The sequence below is a fragment of the Balaenoptera musculus genome, chromosome 14, assembly GCF_009873245.2.
Source record: "Balaenoptera musculus isolate JJ_BM4_2016_0621 chromosome 14, mBalMus1.pri.v3, whole genome shotgun sequence".
NCBI lineage: Eukaryota > Metazoa > Chordata > Mammalia > Artiodactyla > Balaenopteridae > Balaenoptera > Balaenoptera musculus.
In genome coordinates, this window is record NC_045798.1 from 24767990 (window position 1) to 24788558 (window position 20569).

Genomic DNA, 20569 nt, shown 5'->3' on the forward strand with positions numbered 1-20569 from the left:
TTTTCATATGCATGAGGCTCCTTGAGACAGCCAATGGTCAGGGAACTAGCTTGTATTCTGGAGGCAGGAGGAGATACAAAGAGAACACTTTGTATTAGCTAGAGATGGGCAAATCTTCAAGCCAAGGGGAAGAACCAAAGACACGGAATCGTGCTCAAGCCAGGGTCTTTGGTGGTGGCAGAGAGACTTGGCAGGATCAGTTCTCCTTTTCCCGGTTCCACCTTGGAAATCAAGACGTCAACCTCTTCCCTGGGGGGTGCAAGCAAGTCCCCTAACTGCTGGCTGAATCCTGCCCATTGAAATCCTCAGGAAGCAAGCACCCACCATCTTGGATGCCAAAAGAAGTTAGGTCTTCTCTACCTCTTTGTGTCTCCCAGGTTCTCTGCTGTTGCCAAAAATATTGGGGGTAGAGAAACCCTAAGAGCTGGGAGCCAGGAAGCCTGGGTGTGAGCCCCAGGTCCGCCCCTGATGATCAAGTCCCTCATCCCTGGTGGTCCAGGGCTTCTTGTGCTGTGACGAGACAGGGCTGGACCAGACACTGTCAGTTCAAGTCCCTTCCAGGGCTGGGATCAGTGGGACTTCACAGTGTTCTGGTCCCCTGACTGCTGGCGAGGATAGCAGCTTGGACTAGGGTGGGGGACGTGGATAGATGGAGAAGAGTACTTGGATCTGAGATATACTGTGGCAGGAGAGTTGGGAGGATGGACTGGATACAGGGGAAGCAGCCTGAGAAACCAGGAGAGCTGTGGTCCCGCCTCCCGGGATGGGCAGACAGCAGGAGGCGCAGTGAGTGGTGGTGAGAGCGGGGAGGCAAAGAGGTCGTTCTGTTCTGTCCATGCTAAACCTGAGCTGCCAATGAGACATGCAAGAGCGCGGTGAGCAGGGAGCTGGAGAGATCTGGAGTTCACGGGAGGGGTCAAGGCTGTAGGTACAAACTAGGGGTCAATGGAATATAGATAAGCATTGTTTAAAACCATGGGCCTGGATGACAGCACTCAGATAGAAGGCAGGACAGGGTCCAGGATGGGACCCTCCAAGGTTTAGAGCTTGAGCAGAGGAGGGGGATGGAGCCAGGAATGAATAAGGGGGAGCTTCAGGGTGGGGAGTGAGGAGGGAAGGGTGTGGGTGGATGAAATAATTAAGAAGGGGGTACTGGATGGTCACGTGTGAACTTAGTTTGAACTTTATAGCAGGATTTTTTTAAAAGATGATGGGAAGAGAAAAGGTTTGGAAGACACATTGAGCAGCAAGAAAGAATCTAAAGTACAGGAGAATAGTATGGAGGTTCCTTAAAAATCTAAAAATAGAGCTACCATATGATCCAGTAATACCACTCCTGGGCATATATCTGGAGAAAATCATAATTCAAAAAGATACATGCACCCCAATGCCAATAGCAGCACTATTTACAATAGCCAAGATGTGGAAGCAACCTAACTGTCCATCAAGAGAGGAATGGATAAAGAAGATGTGGTACCTATATACAATGGAATATTACTCAGCCATAAAAAAGAATGAAATAATGCCATTTGCAGCAACATGGATGGACCTAGAGACTGTCATATGGAATGAAGTAAGTCAGACACAGAAAGACAAATATCACATGATGTTGCTTATATGTGGAATCTAAAAAAAGGGTACAAATGAACTTATCTACAAAACAGAAATAGAGTTACAGATGTAGAAAACAAACTTATGGTTACCGGGGGGAAGGGGGGAAGGGATAAATTGGAGATTGGTATTGACATATACACGCTACTATATATAAAATTGATAACTAATAAGGACCTACTATATAGCACAGGGAATTCTACTCAGTACTCTGTAATGGCCTATATGGGAAAGGAATCTAAAAAAGAGTGGATATATGTATATGTGTAACTAATTCACTTTGCTGTACACCTGAAACTAATATAACATTGTAAATCAACTATACTCCACTAAAAATTTAAAAAAATAAAGTATGGGAGGTAGGAGAGAAAGGGCTGTCTTGGTTGGATGGGGCCGCAGGAGAAGAAGAGTCCTTAGGGGAGAGCCAAGTTTCAGTTCAGGCAAGATGGCATAGGTAATGCTTTGAGGAGTTGCAAATATGAAGAGTGTGTTGACGATATAAAGTCACAGCTGACTGCAAATGAAAAATGATGAATCTTAAAGTTATGAGACATTATCTACTAAGTCCTGATATCAACCCTGTGGAGGAGGTATCACTATTTCCATTTTACAGATGACAAAAAAGAGGCTCAGAGAGGTTAAGTGACTTGCCCAAGGTCACACAGTCATCAGTGATAATACTAAGATTTGAACCCTGGTCCTTCCGACTAGAGAGACCAACCTCTTAAAAAAATGACGTATATTTACCGTGTCAATATATTAAAAAACCCATGTAGCATAACCCTCCCCAAAAGACATATCTAGAAGAAATTGTCTTAACTTGCACCTAAACCCAAGGAGAAAAAGTGACTGGCTAGGATACTTACCTATGTAGTTCATGATGAATCCCTGGCCCTTCCCAAAGATGAGCCCGGCAGGGTCCGAGTGGAACTGGATGGTTAGGTCCGGCGTGGACGAGTACAGCTTCTGGGGTCCGCTGTTTCCAAGGTACTGCCCCAAGATGTGGGGCATGACCTCATCACCGTCGTAGATGGTCAGGATGTCGCTGTTGCTTAGGTTCAGGCTTGGGGGGCAGAGAGAAGAGGAAGGGTGTTGTGAAGCCAAGTTACAGGCATTCAACAAGCCTTTGATTTCTTTTTTCAAGCAGCACTCATTTTCTTGAGATATACTATGTGTCAGATCCCAAGCTAGGAACTGGGGGTGAGGAAGGCATAGACGGAACCTGTGAACAGGATGTGCTGATCCTTCCTAAAAGCATCGCACACAGATCTGTGGATGGATTGGGCTTTTGAAGACTCATTCATGAAATGACCTTCCCGGCGTGGAGCTCACTGCAGAGTCAAGTGCTGCATTGTCTGTAGAATTGCCTTCAATATCCCCGTCATTAACAACATTTTTTCCTGGGTGAAACTAAGTGCTGGGCATTGAGCCACCTGCTGGGGGTGTGACATGGGTCTTCCATTTTTCTGTGATGCAGAGCAAGCTGACTGCTTGCTAATGATAACTTGCATTCTTATATAAGGTGAAATGATCCTTCCACTTATCGTTGGCAAATTCCTCAAAATCAACCAGCTAATCTATTATGTTTAGGGAACGGAACAGAGAACGGGATGGAGGCACCTTATTCATGAAATATGCTCCAACCTGCCATCACTATTCATAGCATCACAGGATGACACATTTTTAAAGACCCAAACACAATTGAGTACCTTGCCACTAAACATTTGGACAGCGATGGACAGTTAATAATCCAGAAAGCACTTCAGTAAGGCAAAGAAACCTGTGCTATATTAGGTGTGCTGGATAAAATTGATCTGTGATTGTAGGAACGCCAGACAATTCAACTTCGGCTGCATCAATCACGGACAGATATTAACTCATGCCTCTTTCCTTCCTTTCTTCTTCTCCACTTCTCTCTTTCTTCCCTTTTTCTCTTATGTCATTCTCCTTTACTTGTATCCCCTCCCTAATATTTCCAAGCACCTACTATGTGCCAGGCACTGTGCTGTGCTCAGAGGACACGAGGAGTCACAGAGCAGTGCTCTGTTTAGACGAGAAAGCCAGGGATTGTGGTAGGAGTTACAGTCAAGGTAGGTGCAGAGAAGTGTGTCTAACTCAGATGGGGGGCATCAGAGAGGCCTCCCTGGAGGAGGTGATCCTCAAGAAAGAGAAGGGGACCACTAGGCAGATAAACAGGAGGTGGGGGGAGAGGGCAGTGCCTGAGGCAGAGGGAAGAAGGGAGAGGGGTCACAACTCCTGAAGGAACTTCCCTGGTGGTCAGTGTGCCCGGCTTTGGGTATAGACATGGAAGCAGGAGTCAGACCATGAAGGGTTTAGAGAGACAAGTTTAGGTCACCTGGATGTCATCTTGCTGGGGATGGGAGACAATAAAGGATTTTAAACAGGAGCATCCTGACTGAGCAATTCACTGCCAGAGGAGAGGCGTTCCAGGAACTGATGCAGAACCACAACCCCCTCCCCCACGCCCCCCCCCCCCCCCCCCCCCCCCGCTTCATCCACTGCCCAAGGGCGGTGTTTGCTGTCACTCCAGGAGCAGGGAGGAGATGTGGAAACCACCCATGTTGTTGGTGCTTCAAGTAGTAAGAACAAAGCAACAGAAACACAAGGCACACTGCTGAAGGTCTGTTTCCAGAGGGCAGGGGACATATTTTATCCACCATAATTCCTCATGTCAAGTTGTCCCAACAGGTGGCTTGGGGAGATTCTAATTGCCCCCATAACCTCCATCAGCTTCCCCGGCACCACCCCCAAACATCCTCTCCTAACAAAAGCTGTGTGCTTGCTTTGCACACAGGGCTTCCAGACTAAGCTCCGAGACTCCGCCTACTCCCTGCCAGTTTACAACCAGGCGACAGCCTCTAAACCCCTATTACATTGACATTCTGGAGTTGCCACCTTCTCTTGCACACAGTAGGTGCTCAATAAATGCTATGCTATGAAAGAGTCTGCTGGAGACCCTATATGACAACAGAAACAGTAGGGTTGATGTCAGTTTTTGAACTATGGAAGAGCCTCTTAACTCTAAGTACCATGAAAACATCAATAGCTCATGAAGTGCTGGATTAGGCTAGTGTGAACGTGGTAGACGGCAGATATTTATTCCATAAGCCAACTTCACAGCCGATCTGCTGGTAACAGTGGGTTGCAGACAGAGCACAACTTGGCTTTATTCTATCATTCATTTCAATGATCTCAATGCAGTAGAAGCATCTTCAAGGGCGCAAACAGCTTTCATCTGAAAACCCTAGTACAACTCTCTGTTCTTTCTAAAACAGGAAGGAGCAGTGCTCTGGAAAGAGCACACAGCCTTGGAAATCAGAAAGCTCTGGTTTCATTCTTGGTTTGACACTTTCATGGAGGGCATGTGTTTTCTCTGAAGTTCCTTGTCTGTGAACAGGGCTTAATATTTCCAGTCTATGTCATGGGCTTTCAGAGTGAGGTAAGGCAGGCAGAAGATCTGGGATCAGACTCTAGGTTCACTGCTAGCACCTGAGCAAGTCTGGTCAAGTCACTTGAATGTTATGTCATGTTGTAATGTTACTACGTGCATCACCACCATCATCACCACCACCACCATAATCATCACTATCACTGTCACCATCACCACCACCATCACCATCACCATCATTCTCTTTTTGGATTGCCATTTACACCAAGTGACATCAGATGGCTTATGTCTGTGATTCTCAGCTAGAGGTGGTTTTGCCCCTTGGAGACAGTTGGCCATGTCCAGAGACATGGTTGTCCCAGTGGGGGAGGGGGAGGTATGCCACTGGTGAGTCCATGTTAGGGAGACTGTTAAACATCCTACAACGCACAAGATAGCCTTCCCCCACAATAAAGAATTTGGACCACAATTATCTGGTCCAAAATGTCAACAGTGCTAAGGCGGAGAAACCCTTATTTATGTGAATGCATTTTGTAAACTGTGTGCAACAAACTATTAAATGCAACTTCTCCTGTCATCCTGGAATTTCAAAGTCCCCTAAGCTAAGAATAAGCCAACAGGGACTAAGCATTCCTACTTTCTAAAGGGATAGACATGGCCGTTGTTTAAGACTGGGTTCTCGGGACTTCCCTGGTGGCTCAGTGGTTAAGAATCCGCTTGCCAATGCAGGGGACACGGGTTCGAGCCCTGGTCTGGGAAGATCCCACATGCTGCAGAGCAACTAAGCCCGTGCACCACAACTACTGAGCCTGCGCTCTAGAGCACACGTGCCACAACTACTGAAGCCCGTGCGCCTAAAGCCTGTGCTCCACAACAAGAGAAGCCACTGTAATGAGAAGTCCGCGCACCGCAAGAAGAGTAGCCCCCGCTTGCCTCAACTAGAGAAAGCCCGCGCACAGGAACGAAGACCCAATGTAGCCAAAAATAAATAAATAAATTTATAAAAAAAAAGAAAAAAGACTGGGTTCTCCAGAAGCTGAGCCTGAGCAAAGATGTGAGTGTCTCTTGGAGTCTGGCTTATCTGGGAGGCCACCCCAGGCAGCAGCGGTGGGGAAGTGACACAGAAGGAAGGGAATGAGCCAAAACATGGTGCACAGATGGGCAAGTTCCACTGTGGGCAGTGGGCTCAATCCTGCAGGAACTGTGAGAGATGGTGCAGAACATACCTTGGGGGAGAGGGAGCTGGGGTATTTATCTTCCAGCTCCCATCCCTCATTGGCTGAGGGCTGCTACTAGGGGTACTAAATCTCCAGCACTTCTGACTTGCCCACGTGGTACCAGAGAAAGCCTTCAGGTGAAGAGGGTTGCAGTAGGAAGCCATCATGAGTACACAGTGGCAAGGGCTACAGGGCTTGGATAAGACACCAATGGCATCTGCTACCACCATCTATGCAGCTCTTTCAATCTGAGACCTTCACCCACTTCTAGCTTAATGAAGGCAAGGAATTCATTGGGCCATCAAAGAGGCTTGCAGGAAAGGCTGCCTTAAGGGGCAGGTCACCGTGGGAGGGGAACCACAGGGAGGGGAGAAGGTGTATCACCCTCATCTGGTGAAGAGGGCTTCAAAGAAACTCTTGGTGGCTTGACAGTGACTGCATTTGATGTTCACCAAGAAAAGAGTAATGAGAAAAATCAGCCTGGAGCTGCCTGCCTACCTGGGGGCAGAGCAAAGGGAGAAAGGGGGGTGTTGGGAGTGAGCTACCTATCACTGATGAGAATGGGGATGTTTCCTAGGTCTAGACGTGAACCCTGATGAAGGCAGCCACTGTGCATCTCCTTAAAAATGGTCCCACTCTGAAAGGGCAATGGAATCCAGCAGAGGGGAAGGTCAAGTGCATCCAGGCTCTGCCCATATCAAGCATGCCCCGTAAGAGAGAGGAAAAAAAAAAATCAGCATCTACATCTTCTATAATATAACAGTGCAGTGATATTAGACTGTCCTGTGAGAAAGAAGCAGCGCACAAGGCCCTTTCTCATTGCAGAACTCCCAGCCCGAGAAGCCCTGCTGAGGGAAGGGCAAGCTTTTGAAAATGAATAATGTTTAGAGCTGTATGATTATCAGACTGAACTACACTTCTTAGGACCAGAAGACCCATGAAAACAAAGCTTTCAGCCTGAGAAGCAAAAAAAATGGAGAAGGTATGGGAAGGGCAGTGGGAGAAAGAATAAAGTTACTCTCTCCTGTATCCTTCTGGATCCATCTTCTTGAGAGGCTGGTTCCCATGACATATACAAGTGCTGATAATTCATTTTCCCTCCTGATCCAAAGACGAGCCTGAGTTTTTGCTGGCCCATCCAGCTGTGTTTGATATACTGAGTACATCCAGGGTCCCTGCCGCTGGGCCATCCTCAGCAGCTGAGAGGAAAATGCAGAGACTTAATGGCAGAGAGACTGGCCAAAGGGCAGAGCAGGGTTTTCTGCCGAGGACGGAAGAGAGATGTCAGCCAGATACAATCTGAGGAGGTGCCAAGAAATCAGGGTGTCAGTTTTACTCCAGAACTAAGGGGAGATGGAGTGGCTCCGGCAGGCAGGTGGGTTTGATCTGACTGGAACTGGGTGTAGCAGGTCCCCCACAGGGAGAATTCCACGGGAAGACAGAGCTCCCCAAGGCCAGCCCCTGCATGTGCCAGCCCCTCTTAACTGCCAGAGGGAAAGGCTTTCCTTGGGCACAGGGTCTTGAGCTCCTGCCAGAAGATCTCAGCCTCTGTGTCTCCTCCTACACCACAAGCCACCCCTTTTTCCTTGGTCTCTGCCATAGGCTTTTCTCCATCCTTCAGCTGGACTGTGGGGCAGGACCTCATGGCTTACTACCTCCATCCTTCCCTGGTCCCAATCCCTCTCCCATCAGCACTCAGGGAAATCCTTCCGAAACACAAACCTGGACCCTTCACTTGACAGTTCAATACATGAGCAAACATGGTCTATTCATACCATGGAGTCTTACTCAGCCATGAAAAGGAATGAAGTACTGACACACGCTACGACATGGATGAGACTTACAAAAGAGACAGTTTAAAAAAGGCTACATGTTGTGTGATTCCATTTATAAGAAATATCCAGAAGAGGTAAATCCATAGAAACACAAAGCAACTTGGTGATTGCCAAGGGCTAGGGAGACAGGCGAGGAGGATGGCGTGTGATTGCTTAATAGATATGGGTTCGTTTTGGGGATAATGAAAATGTGGTAGTTACACAGCATTGTGAATGCACTAAATACCGCTGAATTGTATATGATAAAATGGTTCACATCATGTTATGTGAATTTCATCTCAATTAAAAAAAAAGCCACCTTACTTTAGGTAAAGTACAAGTTTTTGATCCCAGTGTCAAGACCGTATCTATGTTTTCACCCCCTCCCCTCCTCACAGCCTCATCTCTCCAACCCAATATTCCAACCCAAATATTTTACCCTCCAGCCAGACTGAATTACTTGTCAATCTCGCCAAAGAAGGTGGCCCTTGCCCACCTCTGGGGCTTTCGACATGCTGTTCCCTGGACCCTGTATCCTTCCTTAGCCTTCCCTCTCTAAACCTGGGTAACTAACCCCTCCCATCTTTTACTCTCAGTCTTTCAAGATTCGCTGACGCACAGAGCTCCCCCCTCCCCACCTTGAGTCCGGACTGGAAGCCCCTCTGTGCTCACCCCTCATACGGAGCTCAGCACTCGTGCCCCAATGGCCTGGCATGTCTGCACGAGACCAGAGGCTCCCTGGGGCTGGGGAGCACGTGTGCCTGCTTACAGCTGTGTCCCCAGCTCTTGGCACAGTACTGAGTGTGTGCTGGGTGCATCAGCAGCAGCCCAGAGTGGTTGTCCGGGTCTCAGCCTCAGCTCCCACCCAAGGCGGACTGTGGCTGATGCCGTCTCTGCCTGGGACCCTGACCCCAAATGGATTGTTACCTGTACCAGCCTTGGGAGCGGGACTTCTCTGGCCCTGGCTGCTTTGAGGACTTGCTCCCAGAGGTTAATTTGGAAGGCCTAAGTGATGGGAGCTGCCCCCAATGATTTCTGCCCCACCTGCCTCCTGGACCCCTGTTGCCCACACCCTTCATTCTTCTTAGATATGCAGGTCACCAGAATCAAGCCTGATAACACGACGCCCCTACATGCCTGATAAGCCACTTCAATGTCAACCCATGACCTTGACCAGCTGGGTTCTAGTTTCCTCCCCTCCCCCACCCTGATCCTGCTCCAGGCACATCCCGAGCCCCGTCCAGTGCCTGAGCAAGAATTTGTGGGCACGCCATCCTCTGCTTCCACTTCTGAATTCCTCTTTCAACTCTTCTCTGTATCAGAGCTGTAAAAACACCGGTCCCATGGGTGTTTTGGGACAAAAGGTCTACCAAGACCTCATTTAGCTTTTGAATAACAACATTGCCTACTGAGTATTAAGCACTCAAACAACAATAACCCCGCAAGCTAAGACTTACAACCATCCCCACGTTACAGATAAGGAAACTGAGGCTCAGCCAGGAGAAGCCACCTGTCCAAGGTCACGTAGGAATCAGATTCGGGACTCAAACCAAAGTCTGCCAAGCCAAAGCCTGAGATAGGAACCACTATTTCATATGATGTCCCATGAAAGCCACATATACATGTGTCCAACAAGTGTACCCAGACAAGGACCTACTGTATAGCACAGGGAACTATACTCAATATTTTGTAATAACCTAAAAGGGAAAGGAATCTGAAAAAAAAAAAAATACAACTGAATCAACCTGCCGTACACCTGAAACTAATAACAACATTGTAAATCAACTATACTTCACTAAAAAAAAAAAAAGTGTGCCCAGGTTCAGTCTTACCTCAGAAAATGCAAATTTAAAATTACAAATAAAGCCTGCAGGATGAGGAAGCCCTGTTTCACTGCCACCCTATATCCTGACATGCCTTTTGTTCTCATGACGTCATAGCTAAAGTTCATTTGAATAACGAAAATAAAAACAAAAATAAACAAATGGAACCTAATTAAACTTAAAAGCTTTTGCACAGCAAAGGAAACCAGAAACAAGACGAAAAGACAACCCTCAGAATGGGAGAAAATATTTGCAAATGAAGCAATGGAAAAAGGATTAATCTCCAAAATATACAAACAGCTCATGGAGCTCAATATCAAAAAAACAAACAACCCAATTAAAAAATGGGTGGAAGATCTAAGTAGGCATTTCACCAAAGAAGACATAAAGATGGCCAAGAGGCACATGAAAAGATGCTCAACATCACTAATTATTAGAGAAATGCAAATCAAAACTACAATGAGGTATCACCTCACACCGGTCAGAATGGCCATCATCAAAAAATTCTACAAACAATAAATGCTGGAGAGGGTGTGCAGAAAAGGGAACCCTCTTGCACTGTTGGTGGGAATGTAAATTGATACAGCCACTATGGAGAACAGTATGGAGTTCCCTTAAAAAACTAAAAATGGAACTACCATATCACCCAGTAATCCCACTTCTGGGCATATACCCTGAGAAAACCATAATTCAAAAGGACACATGTACCCCACTGTTCACTGCAGCACTATTTACAATAGCCAGGACATGGAAACAACCTAAATGTCCAATGATAGATGAATGAATAAAGAAGATGTGGTACATATATACAGTGGAATATTACTCAGCCATAAAAAGGAATGAAACTGGGTCATCTGCAGAGATGTAGACGGACCTAGAGTCTGTCATACAGAGTGAAGTAAGCCAGAAAGAGAAAAACAAATACTGTATATTAACACATATATGTGGAATCTAGAAAAATGGTACAGGTGAACCTATTTGTAGGTCAGGAATAGAGACACAGACACAGAGAACGGACATGTGGATACGGGGGGGAAGGGGAGGGTGGGACAAACTGGGAGATTAGGTTTGACATAAATACACTACCATGTGTAAAATAGATAGGTAGTGGGAACCTGCTGTATAGCACAGGGAGCTCAGCTCAATGCTCCGTGATGACCTAGATGGGGGGGTGGGGGCTGGGGTGGGAGGGAGGTCCAAGAGGGAGGGGATATGGGTATATATATATATATATATATATATATATATATATATATATATATATATATAGCTGATTCGCTTCATTGTACAGCAGAAAATAACACAAATTGTAAAGCAATTTTACTCCAATAAAATTTTTTTTTTGGTCTCCTGAACATTTTACATTTCTTGGTAACAATTTGTTTCATTTTATTGCCAATCACATAGGACAGAGAATGTGATAAAATCAGCATTAAACTGGTTGCTTAGTCTGGGTGGCTTTATTTTAGTGGAATGAGATTTCTGTTATGGTTTTGGAAATATTTTAAAAGAGTCTGGGAAGGATGCTTAAGAAACTGGTATAGCGTTTGCCTTGAGGGAGGGGGCTGGTTGCTGGGGAAGGGTGGGAAACGACTTTCATAGTAGACCCTTTTGTACCTTTGGGTTTTGAATCATGTGAATGTTTTACCTTTTCAAAAGGGATAAATACAGCCCGAGGGACCCTCATTATGGCTTTCACTAGGGTCTAGAGAGCCAAAGAGGTGAGGATGGAAGGCAAATTTGAATCTGACACACATTAGCAAGCATATCTTCTCTTGGCCAGCAGAAGGCAGTGTGCGCCTAAGCAAGGTATATGCTGCTATTCCTCTGCAGGGCGCCCCTGCCTTCCCATCCTTACCCCAGCCAACCAGGACCCTGGAAGCGGGGAGAAGGTGGTAGGTGAGCTGCAGTTAATATTCCACAGAAGGTGTAGAAAGAAATGATGAGCACCTTGCTTTGCTTTATTCCCCTCCCAACAAACATCTGACCCTTGCTTAGAAATCTTGCCTTTAAACGTCTTTCCCGAGTAGTATTCATAAGACGATTGTAGGTAGACAAACAAATTTGGAAATGTCTAATGGTTATGCATTTATTTAAATGTGAATTAGAAAAATATATAAATATATGGTTTGCACATCCAACTTCTAATTTCACGGACATTATTTTGTTTACAGGAAGCCAAGAGAAAAAGGCAAGCCAATTTAAAGGGGAAAATAAAAAGCAGCTGGTAGTAGAATTGGACTGTGGAAATAGCAAAAATTAGCCCACAGAATACAGCTCGGTTTCTCAGCCTTCCAAGACTTCCATGAGCTCCACAGATGGGCCCCAGCCCACCTCTGCTGTCTCAAACATCTTTGGATACCAGATGCTTTGTAGCCCCTAGACCTGCCTTAGCCAGGCTGGTCCCGTGTATCTGGAATGCCTCTCCTCTCCTCTCCTCTCCGCTTGACATCATTTTATAGGTCCTTCTGTGCTCCTTACACCCTCCTGCATTTATGGTCATATAATAACTAGCCAAGGCTTTCATAAGGCTTCCTCGGTGCCAGGAGCTGTTCCCAGCACTTCAGATGACCATTTCACTTTATCCTTAGACGAACACTCTTAAGGACTCCTATTCTCACCTGTTTCACAGATAAGCAAACTGAGCTACCCAGAGGTAAAGAAACACACTGAAGCTCAAACAGCTGGTCATACAGGAGAGCCAGAGTCTAAATCCATGTAGTTGGAAGGCAAGACCCCAGCGGAACCACGGGACTCTACCTGCCCATGTCAGCTCCCACGTTGGGCTGCAAGCTCTCCGAAGGCACATGCCCTGTATCCCTGGAGCCCAGCAGGGCTTGGCACAGGTGAAATAACTGTCATTTACACGGATGAATTATGGTGAATTTATCTGTTTTTTCCAGGTGAGCAAACTGAGGGATTCAATGACTTTCCCAAGAAAACACCATCTTGCAATCAAGGCAGGACCTCCACGGGACAGCAGAAATTGGTGATTAAATACACCGGGTTTAAATGAGGGGAAGAAGAGAAGCAGAAGCCATAAATGCAGTTGTAAGTGCAACAAAACTTCTATAAAACACTCATATGTTTTCCGAAGGCCTTAAAGAAAGACCCGTTTAGAATTCCTTTGTATTCATTTTCTCATCACATCCCCTCAGCCACATGGTGAGGTGGTCCAAGAAAATGTACTAATCCCATTTCACAGACGAGTAAACTGACGCCAGAAAGGCCCAGGTCCCAAGGCCTCTGTGCCTTCACGAAGCCACACAGCCAGCACCAGGTGCTCCTCCACACCGTGGAATTGCTGAGGGGCCCTTTGGCCCAGTGCTAATTTGGTTTCAATTTAATTTGATAAAATGGCAGGCGGGACAAGAAACCATGTCACCTCCAAGGAGCATAGAGAAAACCACAATCTCTTTGGCTCCCCAAAAGGACCCATTAAAGCGTAAAAAAGTGTTCTCATTTCCTCTCTGTCCTTCCCTATGTCTTTTCCTTCCTTCCTCTCTTCCTTCTTTCCCCTCCAGATACTCCCCAAGCGCTTGTCTGTGTCGGGCTCAGACCCAGCCCTCGCCCAGTCCTGGCTGCACATAAGAATCTCTAGGGAGATTTAAAAACTCCCAGTGATGTCCAGGCTGGACCCCAGGCCAATTGGACCCTCAGCATCTCTGGGGGTGGGTCCTGTGCATCAGTGTTGTTGAAATTCCCGAGGAGGTTGTGCCCGCTGCCAGGACTGAAAGCCACTGCCCTGGAAGCTTCAAGGTGGATGAGACCCCATCTCTGTTCTGCCTTTCTTTCCTCCTTTTCCTCCACCTTTTTCCCCCTCCTTGACCAAATCCCCCAAAGAGAAAGAGAAGAGAGAGACCCCCTCACCAGATGTGCCTTTCCTACGGGAACACCTCACGGGCTGAGCTGCCACATCCCTGGACTGAGCCATCTCAGAATGTGGTGGGCAAAGCTTCAGCAAGGTCAACAAGACATTTCACACCCAGCACTGCAGACCAGGGGCAAACCCAACAACACTTTTCAGCTGCTTTGCTGCGAAAGCAGAAAGAAATCAGTCCTCAACCACCCTGGTGGTTTTGCTTCATCTTGAGAGGCAGTGCTAAGAGAATGGACTCTGGGTTCAAATCCTAAGTGTACTGGTTTCTAGCTGGGCGACCTTGAGAAAGTGACTTAACCTCTCTGATCCTCAATGTCCTCACCTGTAAAATGGGGACAATATTTTTGAAAGCTGCAAATAACATAATTAGTGCCAGGAATTCAATTAACATAGCATTGTTTGTCTTTGAAAAAACATATTTACAATGAACTATACAGCCTGCTCAGGGGAGAGAAGGTGTGGTATCAGGAGATCTCATTGAGGGCTCCTCCCCCACCCCCCCACCGCTTCTCTGCTCTGTGACTATGGACAAGTCGCTTGCCCAGCCTGGGCCTCAGTTTCCCCAGATGAAAATCTCAGAATCCACGAATTGTTAAAAAAAAAAATATATATATATATATAAACAATGGCTACAGATCCCTTCTGCTCAAAAGGTTGGACTCCCCATGCTCCCTACCCCCTCCTTTGACAGTAGTTAAGGGATGGATTTGGGAATTCAAGGATTCAGACACAGGCTGGTGAAGCTTGGGTTTCTCAGACCCAAGGGTGGCCCTTCCCTGACTTTCCTCTGTGGCGATGCCCACATCTCTCTTTTTGGATATGAGTTTCCCCAAATTTATAAAATTAGTGGGTGGGACCAGAGGCCTTCTTCATTTTAGGACCTCTAAGTCAGGGTGAAAGAGCTGAACTTGAGAGAGTATAATTAAAGCATAATTAAATTAGAGCTTAATTAAGGGTGGATTGGAATTTGCTATGTTTGTGTGTGTGTGTTGTGTGTGTGGTTTGTATGTGCTATGTGTGGTGTGCATGTGCATGGTGTGTGTGTGGTCTGTTCGTGGTGTGTGATATCTGTGTTGTGTGTGTGTGTGGTGTGTATGATGTAAGTGGTGTGTGTGTGGCATGTGTGATGTGTATGGTGTGTGTGTGTGATATGTGAGTGCACGCACACACACACACGTGTGCAGAGGGAGGTGGGCCCAGGACTCTGCATCACTGCAGGAAGATGTTCCAAGCTGTCGCCAAGCAGGAGCTGACAGCTGCTGGATATGTGTTTCCTGTCACTCCGAATCCCCATCATGACACGTATTCTTGAAGGCATCACCTTGTACAGCCTGATGTGGCTCGTCTGAGCTGCCAAAACACTGACAGAGCGCAGTCTCAGGGAGTGGTAGGAACTGTCCTCCAGGAAAAAAACGAACCGTGTGGAACCTCGAGGACTCACCTGAGCTCTCCCCGGAGGCACAAGATGGGCGTGCAGGGGTTCCCCAGGCGGGGCCACACATCACAGGACCACGCTCAGGGCCTCTGCCGCCACCTGGCTGCCTGACCCCTCCCTCCACCCTCCGCCTATTGCCAGGGTGTGCTGTCTAAACCACAGGTCCGACCGTGTCACTGGCCTGCTCAGAATCTCCAGGGAGGCTGGCTGCCGTCAGGACGTGGTCCCACTACGTGAGGCGGGGCTGGGAGGTGACGCTGGACGTGGGCTCAGTGTCAGACAGCCAGGTCCAAACCTGGCAGCCACTGAACCCTCCGAGCATCTGTGTCCTCAGCTATGACATGGGGAACATCATCGTGTGAACGCATCTGTTGTTTACAGAATTAAGTAAGTTGATGGAGGTGATGCACTCAGAAGAGTTTGGCATGCAGTGAGTTATTGTTATCTCCAGGCCTTGGATAACCTAACGCAACACCAGGCGCACTGTGGTGGATCCTCACTAAGCACTTGCTGGAGAGTAAGTGCTGGGGCACGTCAGGTAGTTACCAGACAAGCAGCCGCAGCTCCCAGGATGTCGGATCTAATTGCATCCGAATGCCGTGGGCTCCTAGGGGTGCACCAGCAAAGCAGGGGCCTGGCTCGAGACAGGGGGTGGTCCCCTCCCAGAGCTGCAAACACCAAGGCTGGGAAGAGCGTGGCATGGCTGAGGAGCAGAGAATGGGCATGTGCTGGGGGAGGACCTGTCCTGGAGCTTGTGTTTCCAAGTTACCACTGACCACAACAATCCCTTGCAAATTGGGAAAGGGGAGTAATCAGTCAGGTAGGGTGCCTGGAGAGTGCCTTAGGATGAAGCCTCTTCATCCCTCAGTGTCAAACCAAAACCCAAAACCCCATGGTCAGGGGCAACGTGTGTGTGTGTGTGTGTGTGTGTGTGTGTGTGTGTGTGTGTGTGTAGTTGTATAATGGAGTTCAGTTTGTTCACACGTCATGGAAGGAATTAATCACCCTCATCATCAGAGCTGCCAATTAAAGTATTGAGTGTGTGCACGGTATCAGGCCCTTGCCAAGAGTTCTACCTTCTCAGGAACTCTACGAGGTGGGTACCACAGTATTATCCTCCTTTTAAAGATAGGAAACTGAAGCTCAGAGAAGTAAAGTGACTTATCCAAGGTCATACAGCCAATAAGTAGAAGAGTTAGGACCTGAACTCCAGACTTCCTACCACTGGCAAAAAAAGCCTTTTCCTCTTCCTGAAAAAAACTCAGGATCTTTCCAGAGTCCCTCCCACAAGTAGGAAGCATCAGGTAGAGAAAGAAACATTTTCTGAGCTTTCTTTATGCCAGGCACCAAGCCCTGGGTAGAAATCTTGTCTCCTTCACTTCCTAGCTGTGGGATTGTAGGTAAGTTACTTCACTTCTCTGAGCCTTGGTTTCCTCATCAGTAAAATGGGGATAATGATGGCCACCTCCTAGGGTCAGTTGTGCACAGGGATGTCATTTGGAGCTTCGGACTAGGACCAGGAGACCCGAGTTCTAACCCTTATTCCTCTTTGGCTGAGGTAGCCTGAGTGTGAAAATGATTTCAAAGCTCTGCCCCTCTGTGTCCATACCCTTTGCAGGGAGGCTTCCAAGCATGTGCCACCAAGAGGTGGAGTCTTTCTCCTCCCCTTGAATCTGGTCTGGCCCTTGCTTTGTGACTCGCCATAGGATATGGCAGATGATGCTGAGAAAATTCCTAGCCTAGGCTCACTCAAGAGGCCTTGAATGCTTCTGCTCATGGTTGTGGAACCCTGGCCAGTCGCCACAGGAAGGAGCCCGAGCTAACTGTTGGAGAATGAGAGACACGTGGAGCAGAGGTGAGCCATCCCAGGCTAGGGCTGCTTAGACTGTCTGACAGCCAACCCACCCCAAACATGTAAGAAAGGCCAGCCACGATTCACGGAGCCACCTACCTAACCCGCAGCTGCCCAAAGACACAGGAGTGAGCCACCTCAGACCAGAATAACCACCTTGCTGGTCTGTAGACTCATGAGAAATAATACAACTGAGTTTGGGGTAGTTTGTTACACGGCCATAGCTGACTGATAGAATGGTCTTGGGACAGTCTTTTCCCATCTCTGGGTCACAGTTTCCTCATCTGCAACAGCATGGAATTTGGGCTCTATGAACTGTGCTGTTCCTTCTCAGATTCCCTAGAATGGCTCTCAGATTCCCTAGAATGTTTGGCTCTTCGGAAATCCCTTCTCCCTCCACTAACGGATTGGAAAGCTTTCATTTCTATTGTGGCCATTTCTCCCATGATTTCTGTTGGTGTCTGGATATCTGTGCTCCTGTGGGGCTGCCCTCAAGTCTTGACTCTCCCTTCTTGTCTGGCTCTTGAGCTGAGTTCTTTCCACCCAAAGCAGCTATATCCCTGTTTGATGGACGGAAGTGCCTCTGGACAGGCACTTAATTTTTAGGGCTTGGAGTTAACTTAGCACAGAACAGGCTGGCAGCAGCTGAAGAGAAATACTCCACAGCTATCAATCATATGGTTACTGGGGTTTGTTATTAGGTTCCTTTATTTCCTGGTTGGAGGACTGTGCTGGGGCCCATAAACAGGGAGATATTTGGGGCTGTGCCCCACACTGGAGCTAAGAAAGGCAAGCTGGAGCTTGGCTGGAGCTTGGAAATTTTGTTCTTCCAGAAATATATGTAGGTGTCCAGGAAATGGGAGGAGGGCACCTCTCTGAGCCTCAATTTCTTCTGTAAGATGGGGTAAGGGATTTCTCCCTTGTGGAGCACCTCATTACCATTTATTGGGTGGTTATAACACCGGCTTTGGCCTCAGAGATCTGTGTTCAAATCCTGACTTGGCCTCTTTCTAGCTGTGTGACCTTGAGCAAGTGACTTCACCTCTCTGAGCCTGTTTTCCCATCTGTGAAATGGGGGTAATCATAATGTTATCACATAGGTTTCTTAGTGAGAGTTAAATGACTTTACATGGGGAAAGCACTTAGTGACTGGCAAACAGTAAGCACTCAATGAATTTAGACAATGATTTTGATGCTGATGATAACTGTCATTATCATTCATGTAATAATTCCTGCCAAATGTTTAGCCGAAAATCTGGCATATAGTAGGGATGATTATTTGCCTATTTTATGCCAGAAACCTTCCTAAGAACTTTACGTGTTGTTTAATTAACATACACACTCACCATCTCTCTCTCTCTTTCATTCAACAAGTATTTATTGAGCACTTACTGTACGCCAGGTCCTGGGGATAAAGTAAACAAAACATCCCATTGTGAGGCAGGGATCACCACCTTCAGTCATCTGCCTGAGGCCGCAGAGCCAGTAAGAAGTACAGTCAGGCTTTAAAGGCAACACTTTTTTGACTCTAGAACCTTCGTGTCTCTTCTGGCATGTGGCATCTTCAAGGTTGGCCCCTGGGCTCGGCTCTTGTGGCCACACTCAAGCTGTCTTTCAGGTCCTAACTCTGACTTGCTGTGTGATGCTGGGCAAGTTACCTCCCCTCTCTGGGCCCCTCCCAGCTCTTCCATTCTAGAATGTCTTCTCCAACCATTCCTTAGTTCTTTTACTCTCCTTTCTATGTTTTACACTTTGAGAGAGCAAGAGTAAGAGAGAAGACAGATTTAAGAAATCCTTAAGGATGTAAAAGATTCAGGCTCGGTTGCATTTTAGGGTAAGCAGCAGATTCCTGATGGAGCTGGGAGGTACATGGTGGATTAGGCACTAGGCATTTGGGGTGTGAAGGAGGTTTAGCCTGGGGGCTCCTGACTCACCTTATACACCCACCCCTTCTTATCTGTAATACTGACAACACAAGGCAGAGGGTTCTAATTAATGCTGCAATTCAGGGCATCCACTGGGTGCTTATTGGTCACTATAACACTGCTTGAGTCCTTTGCTCACAAGGGCCCCTCGGGGAATGCCATTCCCCCATTACAGTTTGACCAATGGACACTCTTCAGAATTCTGCTTGGATGTCACCCTCTCTGTGACATTTCCACAATGCGCAGAGATAAATCCAGTGCCCCATACTGCCCCCGCCCCCCACTCCTTCAGCCACAGAACTTTGCCTGCATCTCGCCAGGTTGTTTATGGGCCTACTTCCCTTCCTGACCTTTGAGTTGCTGGAGGCCTGGGAGCCTTCCTGTTTCATCACTGAGACATATAGCTGGTGCCCCCAAAGGCTGTTCAAGTCAATGAAAGTAGACATTACAGTGTGTGCACAAACCCTGGCTCTGTCCTTCATTAGCTGTGTGACCTGAGGAAACTGATTCACTTTTCTGTGCTGTCGTTTCCAAATCCATAAAGCGGTGATGATAACAGCTGCCTCACGAGGATTCCTGGCAATTGCAGTCTTCATTTACGAAGCGCCAACTAGGTGCCAGACCCCACGTGATGTGCTTTGCATACATTATCTCTAAATTTGGGTAATTACCCCTCTGTAATTATCTCTACTCACATTAGCGCTAATTTAGGTAATTATTATCTCTACGTAATAATGTTCATGTTCATTATTGCTCATGGGTATAAACGATGCAGCTCAGGGCCTAGAACACAGTAGGTCTTTCATAAATGATGGCTAATTAGAACTGTTACCCTAACACCCACAACACCACAGACCTGCCCAGTGGATGAGGGGGAGAAAAGTCCCCTCTCGCCTGGCACACTCTGGCTGATATCCTCATGACGCAGCAAACATTCCAGCACCTACTATTGGCCACCTATCCAGCTCGGTCAGCAGTGCAAACTCCTTCCCCTTCGCCGATGTGATAAATAACAACTGCAAACACTTAAGCCACGTGAGGGGCCCCGAGGACGGAATTATTTTTACTATCAAACCCAAATTGGTTTACTAAAACTGTCAGCGGAAACCGAGCAAGATAAATTAAACCCAGCAGCTCCTGGGCCTCATGCATTCTTCGCTGGTGAGCCGCTATTTTCACTCTCTCAGTGGGAGGAAGGGGGTGCCGGGTCCAGATGCCGCTCTGGCAAGCGTGAGCCAGGGTTTGCCGGGGAGCCTCGGGCTGGGACCGAAGCGTTCAGCTCCCTTCTGCAGAGGCTTAACCCTGCGAGCCCCTAAACCCCTTCCCTTGCTGCCAAGGTTGGGCAAGTCCAGACTCCCTGATGTGGCCTTCAAGGCCCTGCCTGATCCCACTGCTTCCTTGTTGATGCCGCGCCTCCTGTATCTCTGAGCTCCAGACACACAGGGCTTCCTCTAGCTCCTCGCGTGAGCTGGTGAAGAACAGAGACCCTGGAGGCAGGGCAAGCAGAGCTGGAACCCCAGCCACGTGATCACAGTCACTGTTCTACTCTGTAGGCGTCAGTTTACTCCCCTGTAAAATGAAGATAATAGGAGGACCCACTGCA

The 20569-nt window shown here is 47.5% G+C and overlaps 1 protein-coding gene across 1 annotated transcript in view; it reads right to left on the reverse strand.

Annotated features, from left to right (window-relative positions):
* SEZ6L (seizure related 6 homolog like) overlaps positions 1–20569 on the reverse strand; it is a 201072-nt gene that overhangs the window by 36238 nt on the left and 144265 nt on the right. The window contains exon 11 of the mRNA XM_036823427.1: positions 2478–2674. Within this exon, the coding sequence (XP_036679322.1) occupies positions 2478–2674 (197 nt within the window). The remainder of the gene's footprint in view (positions 1–2477; positions 2675–20569) is intronic.